This window comes from Haliotis rubra, unplaced genomic scaffold (genome assembly GCF_003918875.1).
Source record: "Haliotis rubra isolate DU_JTF1 unplaced genomic scaffold, ASM391887v1 Scf1572, whole genome shotgun sequence".
NCBI classification, from domain to species: domain Eukaryota; kingdom Metazoa; phylum Mollusca; class Gastropoda; order Lepetellida; family Haliotidae; genus Haliotis; species Haliotis rubra.
Window position 1 is genome coordinate 17609 of NW_025765528.1, and position 16038 is coordinate 33646.

Below are 16038 nucleotides of genomic sequence, written 5' to 3' on the forward strand. Positions count from 1 at the left end.
ACTGACAGTGTATTCCAACTCTGAACCCTCTACTTTAACCTGGTGTTGTACAAGGTCCCCTGTCCTCCACCTACACAATCCCTGGGAACTGACAGTGTATTCCAACTCTGAACCCTCTACTTTAACCTGGTGTTGTACAAGGTCCCCTGACCCTCCACCTACACAATCCCTGGGAACTGACAGTGTATTCCAACTCTGAACCCTCTACTTTAACCTGGTGTTGTACAAGGTCCCCTGCTCCTCCACCTACACAAGCCCTGGGAACTGACAGTGTATTCCAACTCTGAACCCTCTACTTTAACCTGGTGTTGTACAAGGTCCCCTGACCCTCCACCTACACAATCCCTGGGAACTGACAGTGTATTCCAACTCTGAACCCTCTACTTTAACCTGGTGTTGTACAAGGTCCCCTGCCCCTCCACCTACACAAGCCCTGGGAACTGACAGTGTATTCCAACTCTCAACCCTCCACTCTGGGCTGGTGTTTTGCAAGGTCTCGTCCCCATCTCTTAGGTTAGCCTTGGGATCTGACAGTGTAATCTCTCTCAGAGTGTATTGCAGGTGCCCCCTCTACCCCTTTCCTACAAAACAAGTACTAAGGACATGGAAATACAGATGCAAAGCCCTTTATTTGATGCTGTTTTGTATTGCTCCAATCTCATTCAACTGTAACAAAATACTGTGCATTCTTTGTTTTTCTTGATACTGATGCATATATATATATACATTTGGAATTGTCAGTATTTAATATGCAGAGAATATGTGAATATAACGAGTGACATACTTTCAGAGCAACACCAACTTTCCACGAGATCCACTGTTTCTGAATTCCCTTATTTTCTTGGTTGATGATCACTGGAAGTTCATCCGAGGAATCCTGAGTCCCACATTCACAGGAGGCAGGATGAAGGAGGTAAGAAGGTGTTGCATGCCCTCATCATCTGTGTTATACATTGATGTCATGACCTCATGGTGTGTAGATCCTTGCCCTGGATCCCTGCCCTGTATCCTTGATCTGTATCCTTGCCCTGGACCCCTGCCCTGTATCCTTGATCTTGATCCTTGCCCTGGATCCCTGCCCTGTATCCTTGATCTTGATCCTTGCCCTGGATCCCTGCCCTGTATCCTTGATCTTGATCCTTGCCCTGGACCCCTGCCCTGTATCTTCAACCTGGACCCCTGCCCTGTATCTTCAACCTGGACCCCTGCCCTGTATCTTCAACCTGGATACCTGCCCTGTATCTTCAACCTGGATACCTGCCCAGTATCTTCAACCTGGATACCTGCCCTGGATCCTAGCCCATGAGAAATATGTTTTTTCATAATTTACACAAAGAACGTATTTTAGAAGGAACTGGACTGGAATGATTAAATGGAGAGCGGACTGAATGGAGGAATATATGTTGACAGATGATACCGCTGATGCAGAAGTGCATGGAATCTCTGGTGACGAACCTCTGGAAAACTACAGAAGGAGGCACAAAAACAATCAAAATGAAAGAGTAAGTAAACAGAACAGTATTGGTTGAGCAGCACTGAGTAGATCCAAACATCTTGCCCTCATATTGTAGATCATTGTTCATACTCCATGCAAGGCCTCAGTAACATTGGTGTGGGATGATCAGCAGATATGTGGATAATTGATCATGTTTGGAATAAATGCTGAGCAACAGCAGTGTAGGCTTTTAGGATGATTTCTGACATCTTGTGATCATGCTCCATTATTAATATATCGGTGTAGCTTGAATATCTCACTCACTCACTCACTCACTCACTCACTCACTCACTCACTCACTCACTCACTCACTCACTCACTCACTCACTCACAAACTGCAGTTTGGATTAATATTTAAAGAAATGACTACAAAGATGTTGACAAAGCTATTTGTACACCATCCTTAGAGTATTACATGTGACTGTGTTTTCTTCCAGCATGTTTGGACTGTATTCCCTGGATGTCATCGCCTCCACCGCGTTTGGTATTGAAGCTGACTGTCAGGCAGACCCTGAAAATGCTTTTATACTCAACGTTCGGAAGATGACACAAAACGGAATTAAAACATATGCCCTTTTCATCTTTTGCAGTAAGTTTCATTTCTCAACAACCTCCCTTCTTGAGGAAAGGGAGTGCCTGTTTTCGTGAGATATATCCAAATAATCTGATCCAAAATTATGTCTGGAACAAATAGTGTTTATCTTTCTTCCTGCAGTCTGTTATTATTAAATTCTGTTTGCTTTTTTTCTTTGCCCCCACCGAGGGGCCATGGATGTATGTCACCTTCTGTTGACTCTGGTCACCGTTTTTTATTACAAATTTAATATGTTGAAGAATAATAGAATAAGTCCACGGGACCGACCTGTGAAGCCTACACACATTGTTCTGCTGCTGTGGTAAGAAAACCTTTCTTGTTGCAGCCTTGTTTCCCTTCCTAAGCAAATGGTTGGAAGCTGTTGGTTTCAAAATGGTTGATGATGGTTGTCGACAATTCTTCACAAAGGCTGTGCTCCAGACTATTTCAGACAGAAGAGATCGTAACATTGTAAGACTTTGATGACTAACTAAATCCTCGAGCTACTGATTTGTTAAGAGATGTTGAAATTTACCATAACATTGATTTGGTTTGCTGTTTTGTTTAACACTGCACTCAGCAATAGTCCAACTGTACGGCTGTGACCATAACATTGAAAATTTTTCGATTTTCACAGGAGAAAGTCACATTAAACTCAGGTACACTTAACCCACTTATTGTTTTCTGTATAACTCACCCACTCTCTTCCATATCACACTCACTCCCATATCACACTCACTCCCTCACTCACTGACTCTCCACCAGAGTCGGCGTGACTTCCTGCAACTGATGCTCAACTCCCACAAGCTTGAGGTGGCTCAGGAGGAGAAAGACTCCGACTCCTACGTGGACCTGGACAAGTCATTGAGGAGAGGTGAGCTATGTGGTTGAGAGGAAGTTCTGGTGGTCTTGAGTAGGTGGGAAGCTATTGAAGGCTTTCAGATGATCTGTCCTTGGTGCCTACAGAATATATACTGGAGGTTTTCGGATGAACTGCCCTTGGTGCCTGCAGAATATATACTGAAGGCTTTCAGATGATCTATCCATGGTGACTAGTAAGTGAAAATTGTCAGATGTTTGTCCTGTACTACTTGGAAACTTTGAAGCCTCAAATAAAATCCTCATATAACAAGCCTCAACACCTGACATCGATGCATGAGTATTTAGCCCAAGGTTGTCCCAAGGCTGATCATCAAGGTCCTTGAGTGATTGAGTGAGTTTTGTTTTAGGCCGCACTCAGCAATATTCCAGCTATATGGCGGCGGTCTGTAAATAATCGAGTCTGGCCCAGACAATCCAGTGATCAACAGTGTGATCATCGATCTGCACAATTGGGAACCGATGACATGTGTCAACCAAGTCAGCGAGTCTGACCACCCGATCCCGTTAGTCGCCTCTTATGACAAGCATGGGTTACTGAAGATCAATATTCTAACCCGGACCTTCACGAGTCTCTAGGTCCTTGAATACATGTTGTTGTTTCAGCATTATGTATCCAGATCTCACTGTAGCTTTCAGCATGTTTCTTGGACCAGGTTTAGAAGTTAGATAAAACTCTCCTCCTGGGCTCTCCTTTGGGTTTCAAATTTTCCTTAAGGTTTTACCTTCGCCATCTGGATTAACCTCCATGTTTCACCCCCGTCAGGTTGTTTTATCTTCTCCATGTTTCATCATACTCAACACCTCATCCGTCTGTCTGTCATATTTTTGTTTCCAGGCATAACTAAAATATCGTTCAATACTTTTCAACAAAAATTGGTAGCTATATGAAATACAACCTAAAGTGGTGCTTTGTGCTATTTACAGATTTTAGGCAAATTTACTTTTCTGGATTTTCATGGAGACAATTTGGACTTAGTCTAAAAAATGGCGAGGATTTCGATTCCGGAGCATAGCACAAAAAACATTCAGTATCTATTAACAAAACATAACAGATATATCAAAGAGATCCCAAAGTGGTGTCTTTTGCTATTTGCAGATTTTTGGCAAATAGTTTCCATGGAAACGATTTGGTCTAAAAGAATAAAGTTGGACTTCAAGTAACTGTCAGATGATGAGGGCCAGGGGATTTGTCATCTTCTGATGATTATTGGGTTGTTTTACCTTCTCTATCATGTTTACAGTCTCATTCAGACCCTTGTTGGATTCAACATAATAATGTACGATGATCTTGCAATATTTCTGTTCTTTAGGGATGACAAACGATGAGATTCTGGCCAATGCAGTCCTGTTTCTATTTGCTGGCTATGAAACTACAAACCTGACTCTGGCATATTTCGCCTACAACCTAGCGACCAATCAGGACTGTCAAGACAAACTCATAGAAGAGATCGACAGAGTTCTCAATGGGGTAACTAATGATTTTGTTTGCGTATGCATTTTGGTGATAGTACTCTCTCTTATGTGCAGGATTCTAAACTGCAGGATTTCGGTCCCTGATCTCAGTGAACCATTTATTTACTTTTAATGCTGGGCTTGAGTTAAGGATGTGAAACTTACTTGTACCCATGGAACCTAAGGTAATAGTCTTGTTGCACCAGAGCCAGAAACAGGTACATATATATTATGCTTGAGTCTTAGTGTTGATGGTTTGGGACACGATTATAGCAGAATTATTCTGGGGCTAATAAGATCATTCTGTTTTACTTTAATTATACTTCATGATGAGCACTCTCTGTGTAGTCACTACTCCAAGCCAGGCCTTAAAGTACTGTCGGAAATGCTAGAAAAATGCTTTTTAGCCTTAATATCTTTATAAAGGTGATAAATGTACTATGTTGTCAATATGTCAACTCGCCTATTGTCTACCTAATTTTTATTTCAATCGATTTAACATTCCCATGCATTTAAAGGGCAGTTTACAGGAGAGAATTTGGTACCAAAACAGCAACTTATAGACAATAGAAATCTGAAATAGTCTTTACACTTATGCTAATAATACAGGTGGTGTAAAAATATGAATTAACGTTTTTCCTAAACAAATAAATGTTGAATGTTTGCGTTACTTTACTTAATTATCGTTTTCTTTATTGAAGAAATATTAATATAAATGCTAAGTCTTGATAATTAAGTTTCCCGTCATGCATGCACATCTTTATCACAGCGTCCACTGTGGCCAACGATTTGCAGTCGATTGTTGCAAAGGTTTATAGGTTTTTTCTGCTTAAAAAAGACAGAGGTAAACCTTTCATTAGTTTAGAAAGGGTTAATTACAGAACCTGTAGAGCTGTTGACATGTCTTACCAACAAGTTTACAATATTGTAAACAAATCAGACAAGACAGGGACCGTCTCAAATGCAAAACCGGGACATAAAACCATCCTTGACAACTTTGACAAGGGAGTGCTTAGACAGGTGGTCTACAAACTTTATGAGAAGAAAAATATATATATATTCTAAAGAAGCTACACCAGTGACTTCGTTAAATCTTTGGCCAATGTTCACAACTAGATTAAACTGACCAAATTACATCCATATTTTTTCATTGAAATATACTGTTGACATGCAAAACATTTATTAAAACGTTGCACATTTCTACAATCAATCGATAAGATAACACAAGTGGTAGGATTCTTTCCAATGTACAGTAATTCGTATGTTTATTTCAAAACAAACACACATACACAAAAGATCCCTTACTTAACTGATACGTATACTATACGTACACATATTCAACATTTTGCAGAAAACATCTATTGAGATGACCCCTTGCCCGAGCGTGTGCTCAGGTGTCAATTTCACCTGTCGATACCGTGCATGCTGATGACGTGACACAGGCAGTTAATGTTTGTATCAAATAACGTCCCACTACCCCTTATTTTTCTAAGTTTTTGGTATTTTCATCAGTAAAAACACATTTTAGAGCATGTCTCAAAATTTATTCCCTCGGTCTACATTAGGTAGATGTTTCTTGAAGTGATATTTGTTATTTAAGTAACTGTAATACCTCTGAATTTTAAATATAAGTCAAAAAGCATTTTTCTAGCATTACCGACAATACTTTAATCATTCTGTTTTCCAGCTGAAGTCTGTGTTCTTTGACCAACCCAATTAGTCATGACCAAACTGATAAATGCTGAAGTGATGGTGCAACTGGTAAAATGACAATTTCAATGCAGATGTCATGGCTACCATAAACATTAGAACAGAATTCTTTCATACAAAAGATTTCAGTTTTCTATGCCTTGTGGGTCAGTTGACATTAAGTAATAAATAAGTACATGAAACTCAATGTTGGTGTTACTCGGCACACACTAAATATTGCCAAGCAACACACAGGTTTGAATTTCATGTACTTCTGATATTGCTGTAATTTCACTGAAACTGAAAGTCTTGTGGAACTGAAACAAAAAGGCTCTTAGATGTTCTCACAGAATTCTGATGTAATGTTCAAAAGACATTCCAAGTATATACTTTATATTTTAACATTTGAATCTAAATTTTACAGCAACCGCCAAGTTACGAGACCATGCCAAGGTTAGAATACCTGGACTGTGCCTACCTGGAAACTTTACGTCTCTTCCCAGCAACTACAAGGTATCTACCTTAATCTCTGGTCACTGAAGCTCCTGTTTAAATGTGAAACACTGTGCCCTCCATCAGAACATGTACACTATGTTGAATGACAGAACAATAACCGTGGTGGTGGTGGGTGGTTCTGTACATAGAGCCTAGGATGTTGTACAAAGCGATCTTAGAGCTAAGGTAACCATATCTCCCATACCTTAACATAGACTTAAGCTGGTCTTAGCGCTAAGGTAACCATATCTCCCATACCTTAACATAGACTTAAGCTGGTCTTAGCGCTAAGGTAACCATATCTCCCATACCTTAACATAGACTTAAGCTGGTCTTGGCGCTAAGGTAACCATATCTCCCATACCTTAACATAGACTTAAGCTGGTCTTAGGGCTAAGGTAACCATATCTCCCATACCTTAACATAGACTTAAGCTGGTCTTAGCGCTAAGGTAACCATATCTCCCATACCTTAACATAGACTTAAGCTGGTCCTAGTGCTAAGGTAACCATATCTCCCATACCTTAACATAGACTTAAGCTGGTCCTAGTGCTAAGGTAACCATATCTCCCATACCTTAACATAGACTTAAGCTGGTCCTAGAGCTAAGGTAACCATATCTCCCATACCTTAACATTGACCTAAGCTGGTCTTAGCGCTAACGTAACCATATCTCCCATACCTTAACATAGACTTAAGCTGGTCTTAGCGCTAAGGTAACCATATCTCCCATACCTTAACATAGACTTAAGCTGGTCTTAGCGCTAAGGTAACCATATCTCCCATACCTTAACATAGACTTAAGCTGGTCTTAGCGCTAAAGATGCATACCTTAACATAGACTTAAGGTAACCATATCTCCCATACCTTAACATAGACTTAAGCTGGTCTTAGCTTAAGGTAACCATATCTCCCATACCTTAACATAGACTTAAGCTGGTCCTAGAGCTAAGGTAACCATATCTCCCATACCTTAACATAGACTTAAGCTGGTCTTAGCGCTAAGGTAACCATATCTCCCATACCTTAACATAGACTTAAGCTGGTCTTAGCGCTAAGGTAACCATATCTCCCATACCTTAACATAGACTTAAGCTGGTCTTAGCGCTAAGGTAACCATATCTCCCATACCTTAACATAGACTTAAGCTGGTCTTAGCGCTAAGGTAACCATATCTCCCATACCTTAACATAACATGGTCTTAAGCTGGTCCTAGCTAAAAGGTAACCATATCTCCCATACCTTAACATAGACTTAAGCTGGTCTTAGCTTAAGGTAACCATATCTCCCATACCTTAACATAGACTTAAGCTGGTCCTAAGCTAAGGTAACCATATCTCCCATACCTTAACATAGACTTAAGCTGGTCCTAGCTAAGGTAACCATATCTCCCATACCTTAACATAGACTCCAAGCTGGTCTTTGGCTAAGGTAACCATATCTCCCATACCTTAACATAGACTTAAGCTGGTCTTAGCTAAGGTAACCATATCTCCCATACCTTAACATAGACTTAGCTGGTCCTCCTAAAAGGTAACCATATCTCCCATACCTTAACATAGACTTAAGCTGGTCTTAGCGCTAAGGTAACCATATCTCCCATACCTTAACATAGACTTAAGCTGGTCTTAGCGCTAAGGTAACCATATCTCCCATACCTTAACATAGACTTAAGCTGGTCTTAGCGCTAAGGTTACCATATCTCCCATACCTTAACATAGACTTAAGCTGGTCTTAGCGCTAAGGTAACCATATCTCCCATACCTTAACATTGACTTAAGCTGTCTTAGAGCTAAGGTAACCATATCTCCCATACCTTAACATAGACTTAAGCTGGTCCTAGCGCTAAGGTAACCATATCTCCCATACCTTAACATAGACTTAAGCTGTCTTAGCGTTAAGGTTGTTTTGTAAAACAGCACCCTGGGTACAAATGAATTGAAGTTAAGTACGCTGGCCACGGTGAGTCCTTGGATGGGTGACTGTTTGGCAGCTTGACTCCTGAGAGTTTCTATCCAAGTGAGTTTGTTCATGACTTGCCTCTGTTCACCCAGCAGTGAAAGGGTACCCGGTGGGATAATCATATGACAGACACTAACCAGGGTAATAATGTGTTAGCGTCTTGATAAAACAAGCGGTTTATAATTAGCCATTAATATTATGTGGATATTCACAGGCTTTTTCCAAACATTATGGTAACCAGTTACTGAGAGGAATATATCATTCATATCCAAACTCTCTCTCACTCATCCTGAAAGCAATGTATTCCTCAAATAGCTTCATGTTTATATAAATATGTATCGTTCCAAAATGTAATATCAAGATTGTATCTTTGCCCAGATTATCATGATGATTGACAAAGATGTACACCACTACGCTAAAATATTATTTCCCAAATGTGTTGTGGTACCCACCAGGGATGTCACTCTAGGTCATTTGGAGCATACTTACTCCCACAGCATCTATCTGTGTGTGTGTACCAATGAATTGATCTTCAGTAACCCATGCTTGTCCTATGAGGTGACTGACGGGTTCGGATGGTCAGGCTCGCTGACTTTGTTGACACATGTCATTGTAACCTAATTCCACATATCAATGCTCATGCTGTTGATCAGAGAATTGTCTGGTCCAAACTCGGACCCCGCCACATGGCTGGAATATTGCTGAAGATCAATTTTAACTCGGATCTGCACGGGACTCTTAAGCAATAAGTGCAGGAAGTAAGTTGTGCTGGATAAGTATACACATATGAAAAATATTTAGATTTTACTATTTTTCATATTTTCAAAAAAACACATACTTAATGTTTCTATTATTCTATTGTACACACTCCACGTTTCTCGAATGATAACAAGTACCCAAACATGATGTCACGATTTTGATGTAACTGTTCATGGTAGCATTGATGCAGTAAATGTGTTTCATTTGACTTATCTTGTACACTTGACCATTGTAGAATATCCAGAATGGCAGAAGAGGACATCACGATTAATGGCATCCTTATCAAAAAGGGAATTGAAGTTCACTTTCCTGTTGGCGCCATACACAAAGACCCTGAATACTGGCCTGATCCGGAGACCTACAACCCAGAGAGGTAAAATAGTTTATCATTGTTGTCAGTTGCCAGTGGTCAAATGTATGATAACCCAGTCTGAAGAGTTGTGCCCCTTGTAAACACCAGGATATACTGATGATGGTTTAAATCAGAGTTATGACCAAGATTCGATCCTTGGCATACAAAAATCCAATGTTATGGGTACCAGGGAGGTGGACATCATTGTTTAATGTTGGTATCACGTCTGACACAACTACAACTACCACAACCATTTCAGCTGCTGCTAGTGGTTCTACTGCTACTGCAGCAGATATTCATGCTGCTACTACCCCATTGTGATTATCATTATTATATCATTTATAGGTTCCGTCCAGAGAACCGCCCAGACAATTACAACTATGTGTTCATTCCGTTCGGGGCGGGTCCAAGAAACTGCATTGGGATGAGGTTTGCCCACCTCACTGTCAAGACAGCCATAGCAGGAATTCTTCAGAAGTATCGTTTTGTCACCGGTCCAGAAACAAAGGTAGAGGCTCTATTAAAACCAGACTTGAAACGATATTTACATTCGTACTGATCTGACATGGGTGTGAAGTGTTTCCAGTTCAGAATGATTGATTGCTGACTGAGATTCATTGTCATCTGAAAATATTTGTTTATGAGGACAAGGTGTCTGATCATGGACAGAAAGTATCTAACCTTGATGTCTGACCCAAGGGGAAGAGGGTGTCTGGCCGTGGGGGAGGTGTCTGGCCTTGGAGGAGAAGGTATAAGACATTGGTGGAGATGATGTCTGATCTTGTTGGAGAGGGTGTCTGGCCTTGGGGGAGGTGTCTGGCCTTGGGGGAGAAGGTATCTGACATTGGTGGAGATGATGTCTGATCTTGTTGGAGAGGGTGTCCTTTGGGGGTCTGATCTTGTTGGAGAGTCTGGTGTCTGGCCTTTGGGAGAGGTGTCTGGCCTTGGAGGAGAAGGTATCTGACATTGGTGATCATTGGTGGAGATGATGTCTGATCTTGTTGGAGAGGGTGTCTGGCCTTTTGTCTGGAGGGAGGTGTCTGGCCTTGGAGGAGAAGGTATCTGACATTGGTGGAGATGATGTCTGATCTTGTTGGAGAGGGTGTCTGGCCTTTGGGGAGGTGTCTGGCCTTGGGGGAGAAGGTATCTGACATTGGTGGAGATGATGTCTGATCTTGTTGGAGAGGGTGTCTGGCCTTTGGGGAGGTGTCTGGCCTTGGGGGAGAAGGTATCTGACATTGGTGGAGATGATGTCTGATCTTGTTGGAGAGGGTGTCTGGCCCTTTGGGGGAGGTGTCTGGCCTTGGGGGAGAAGGTATCTGACATTGGTGGAGATGATGTCTGATCTTGATGGAGAGGGTGTCTGGCCTTTGGGGAGGTGTCTGGCCTTGGGGGAGAAGTTATCTGACATTTGTGGAGATGATGTCTAATCTTGTTGGAGAGGGTGTCTGGCCTCATGTAAGAAGGTGTCTGACCTTGTGGGAGGGTGTCTGGCCTTGGGGGAGAAGTTGTCTGGCCTTTGGGAAGAAGGTGTCTGGCCTTAGGAAAATAGGTTCATTGAATCTCATCCCGAGAATCATTTATCTCTGCTCCATTGGCATGATTAATGCCAACTCAGCTTGTTTTGTGGGGTAGTACTTCAGTGATGACAAATGAAGCAAATCTCTCAGAAGAGATGCATCAAACATTCATGACTGTCGGTGCAGTACGGTGACTTGATGCTGCTCTGAAGGGAAACTGTTGACAGGGTTGTAATTCAAGGTTTGTCTGTCTCTTCCAGATACCTCCAGAGACAAATGCCTTTGAACCAAAGCCTCTGGATGGAATGATGCTGAGAATTGAGAAAAGATAAAAGGAACATCACTCTGTCTTTCAAGTTGGGGAGGTCACTCTGATTTATTCATGAAAGGGAGCTAACTCTTATTGATCTAGCAAGACTTGAACTCTGTTTCATCCATTAAAAGGAGGTCAGTCTGATGTATTTGGGAAAGATAAAAATTGTTTTCTTAGTCTGTAACACAGCATCATTCTGGTTCATTCTACAAACTAAGGCTATTCCTATTTATTCATGAAAACAAATTCTAATTCAAACACCAAAGAAGCAGTTGTAAAGTTGACTCATTCATGAAAGTCAAGGTTATTCTTTTTCCTTCCTAAAGTAAGGCCACTTTGTGTTTTGATTCCATAAAATGACACCAATGGGAGTTTTTTCTCATCCTTAAAGGGACCAAACTTGAATTCACAGAACAATGGTGAATTTCCTCATTTCATTCACTCATCAAAGGGAGAATACTTTTATTCCCTTGTTGATTGTTTTCAACTCCTTAAGTCTCAAACGTGTCTTCACAGAAACCTAAGCATCTACAATGTGCCTGAAAGGTGAGAAAGATTTGTCTTGTGAAGGGATATTTACATGTACATGATACAGCTGACAATTGGAAACTGTTGCAAATGTTGTGAAGTAATTTACACTGACAATAAGACCTACAGATGGTTGAGAGTTCAGGATGAGGGGAATGTTTTATGATGTCATGCCAAAATAAGTTTTTTACATTTAAATAGGTATACCTGGAAAAAATATGTACTGGTAGACTATGTAACAGTACCAACTATGAAAAGGAGATAATGTGTACATAAGTATAGTGAGTGAGTGAGTGAGTTTAGTTTTACGCCGCACTCAGCAATATTCCAGCTATATGGCGGCAGTCTGTAAATAATCGAGTCTGGACCAGACAATCCAGTGATGAACAGCATGAGCATCGATCTGCGCATGTGTCAACCAAGTCAGCGAGCCTGACCACCCGATCCCGTTAGTCGCCTCTTACGCCAAGCATAGTCGCCTTTTACGACAAGCATGGGTTACTGAAGACCAGTTCTAACCCGGGACCAGATAAGTATAAGTCTGAAGATACAGATCTGCTTGAGAGGACCAAAGTAGCACTGTAAGCTTTGATATATAATGTATAGTGTTTGTACAGGCTGACTCCTTCGAGTTTCAAGGCATCTGTCCTACCTTAGCCTGAGGTGTGGTGTCTCCTTCATCAAGTGACTGTTAGAAATGTGCCTTTGTTCACCAAGCAGTGACTGGGTACCCGACAGGATCAGATGGTCATATGACAGTCAACCTTCTTGGGTGGAATACTTCCCAGGGAGCTCAGAATGAAATCAACTACACACTGATCCATTAATGGGTGAAATAATGTAGCACTTAGAGCACATGTCCACACTATTATTGTGGTAAATATATTCAGGTTGGAACTAAGACTTAATTTACACTGTACTGTCCCATGTAACTCGAGTCACAGATAATGCTCCCTTCTATATGATGTCATGACGCTGTACATGGTCTGTAACAATCACAGATCTGACTTACTTTATTTCTGAACATTGTAAATATGAAATATATCGATTGTCTGCAACTGTCTCAACTTTGTACATGGAATTAAACAGTCTAAAACAACCATAAGTTTCATCCCCAAATATATATATATATATATATATATATAAAGAAAGTGATGAGAATACCGAGCGTACAGTAGTACATATATAAGAAGAAGTTTCTGAAATAATTACACAACACGGATCTTCTCCAACATGTTTCACTTTTATCTTCAGGAGATCTCCCTGAAGATAAAAGTGAAACATGATGGAGAAGATCCGTGTTGTGTAATTATTTCAGAAACTTCTTCTTATATATATATATATATATATACACACTGTGTAAAATCTAGACTGTGATATCAAATGTAGATGTGAAGTGTAAGGCTGTGATATCCAATTATTATAATATGCAAGTCCACACACCAAAATATTCAGACTTACATATAAACAGATTTCATTTACTGGTTTTTGTGGTATATTATTCTTTATATAATGTACTTAATGGAATTGTGTTCACTTACAGAAGGACTTCTGCCTGCATTTCAGTCCAAACTTAAGATTCTCCAGTATGACTCAAGTCGTATGTTGTGTATCCTCCAGAGCCATGCTATACAGAATATGGTCACATTATGCAGTGAGTTGGGAACCTGTACTTGGTACTAAATCGCGGCCTCTCTCATGAAGAGATCGCCTCATTGCCATGCTTGTTGGAAGAGCTATTGTTCACCTGTTTACCTCTCACTTCATGCCTGCTTGAGTGGAGGGCTGGCTAAAAGGATCGATAAAATATCATTGATAGGAAAAACTATTAATCATTATTGATATGAAATTTATGTTATTGCTAATATCTTACATTAAGATTTGTGACAGAAAAAAGTTTTAATTTTCTCAGACAATGTACAAAGTTGGGTTGATATTAATGGTCTGCTTCTAAATTATGTTCAGGATGCTGTTTTGTTAATAATCCATGCAAAAACATGTAACCTCTCACCAGTGATGTGAAATATGACTTCTTTAAGTGGCATTTAGAAGTTGGTGTGATGAACAACGAGGAGAGTTCTATTGATACTCAACTTCTTTAATATAATATGAGCGCCGTTTCAGTGTAGGTACTAACACCGTTATCAAGCAAGTGATGTACAATAATGAAGGCAAGGTTATATATACATGGTGAAGTTGTACAGTAAGTGATTGATGTTTACACAGTTAATTAGGTTGATGTACAACGTTGGAGAAGTTTACACAAGAAGGCAATTGTTGTACAAACAGAATGAGCTATGGGGCATTATTAGGAGGAAGCCAGTGATATGACAGACAGGAGAATAATAGAAGAAAAACAAGCTCCAGACAAGTGTGTACCGAAAACCCACCCATACTGATCAGTACCTTCAGCACTCATCAAACCACCCCCCACAAGTCAAGAACATATTAATATTAAAGCAGTTGTATATCCATAGAACTCTCCTTGTTGTTGATGTAAAATATATTCATGTCTTTCACACTTGCTTGGCATTTTTTCTCAAAGTTATGTCTCCGATATTTACTGATAATTGATCAATATTAAGTTAATGATTTCAGTGGTCTGTACCGATAGCCAGCCTACTGGAGTGATATCATGCTATATATATAGCCAGCCTACTGGAGTTATATCATGCTATATATATTGCCAGCCTACTGGAGTGATATGCTATATATAGCCAGCCTACTGGAGTGATATCATGCTATATATATAGCCAGCCTACTGGAGTGATATGCTATATATATAGCCAGCCTGGGGTGGTGGGGTAGCCTAATGGTTAAAGCGTTGGCTCATCACGCCGAAGACCCGGGTTCGAATCCCCACATGGGTACAATGTGTGAAGCCCATTTCTGGTGTCCCCTGCCGTGATGTTGCTGGAATATTGCTAAAAGCGGCGTAAAACCAAACTCAGTCAGTATAGCCAGCCTACTGGAGTGATATCATGCTATAATGCTAGTTGCAAATATGCAGACATTGACCATCTCCACCACAACTACAACAGCAATTAATTCGACCTCCAATACTGCTACAACTACCGGCACCTGTACTGTAGCTCCACAACCAATTCTACCCCACTGTCCCTGCCACTACTGCTGCTACAACTACAACTACAACAGCTTAGATCAAATCATCTGGTACTTTGTTGTTTACTTACTGACTTACTTAGCAATATTCCAGCAGTATCACAGCAGGGGACACCAGAAATGGGCTTCACAAATTGTACCCATGTGGGGAATCGAACCCGGTGTGACGAGCCAACGCTTTAACCACTAGGCTACCCCACCACCCACTTTGTTGTTTTATCTTAATGGGGGTGTTTCTAATGTAATATAAGCCATGTTTTTAGGTCATACACATAAATTATCCCTGGATAGGCTTGGGCCCCAGTGTTGTTTACAGGTACAAAATGTCAAAGTTTCAACTCCTTGTAATTTGAAGGTGACACATTTTGTATCTGTACAAGAACCCTTCCAGCTGCTATTGTTTTCCAGAAATGATTGGATTTGTAGGTGATGAGGTATAATGGGTTCCTGTGACGTTGCTAGGTAACAATATCACTAATCTGCCAGCTGGCTAGCAGCACAGTTTATACAGAAGACTATGGTTGTGACTGGGTACAGTATATATACAGTTCAAAGAATGTTCTTGGATGATGAACAGAATCTAAACAGAAACAGCATCTTGGATGGCAAACATTATGTTGATAATATTTTAAAGCTCCTCGGCAGGGCTCACAGTCTTGAATCGTTTCTGATATTGTCATAAGACACTTGGAAAGGATTCTCGTTTTTAACCATGCTTTATTTTACATTTACGAGTGTAGAAATATTTGTAGACTTACAACCTTCAGCGTGTCTATATTTGCTGTGTATTAGCTTCACAGGGTTATATCATTGGTATAAACTGTGGACATTCAGCATTGTCTAATTTGGCATTGTGTATTCATTTATTTCGACATTGTTTTGGGCTTTTTACTC

At 40.5% G+C, this 16038-nt stretch overlaps 1 protein-coding gene across 1 annotated transcript; it reads left to right on the top strand.

Moving 5' to 3' along the window:
• Positions 1-814: 814 nt before the first annotated feature.
• Positions 815-12922, top strand: LOC124271109 (cytochrome P450 3A24-like). Its single transcript, XM_046706176.1, has 11 exons — positions 815-913; positions 1411-1502; positions 1933-2084; positions 2416-2540; positions 2835-2943; positions 4262-4419; positions 6517-6605; positions 9544-9681; positions 10006-10168; positions 11441-12318; positions 12551-12922. Exons 1-10 carry the CDS (start codon positions 905-907, stop codon positions 11510-11512), a joined length of 1107 nt encoding a protein of 368 aa, XP_046562132.1. The 5' UTR covers positions 815-904; the 3' UTR covers positions 11513-12318; positions 12551-12922.
• Positions 12923-16038: the final 3116 nt, after the last annotated feature.

Bases quoted from the DNA above. Each gene is read 5' to 3' on its own strand.
- LOC124271109 (XM_046706176.1), top strand. The intron at 2,541-2,834 runs GTAAGACTTTGA...ACTCTCCACCAG, and splicing joins ACAGAAGAGATCGTAACATT to AGTCGGCGTGACTTCCTGCA. The intron at 4,420-6,516 runs GTAACTAATGAT...TAAATTTTACAG, and splicing joins TCGACAGAGTTCTCAATGGG to CAACCGCCAAGTTACGAGAC.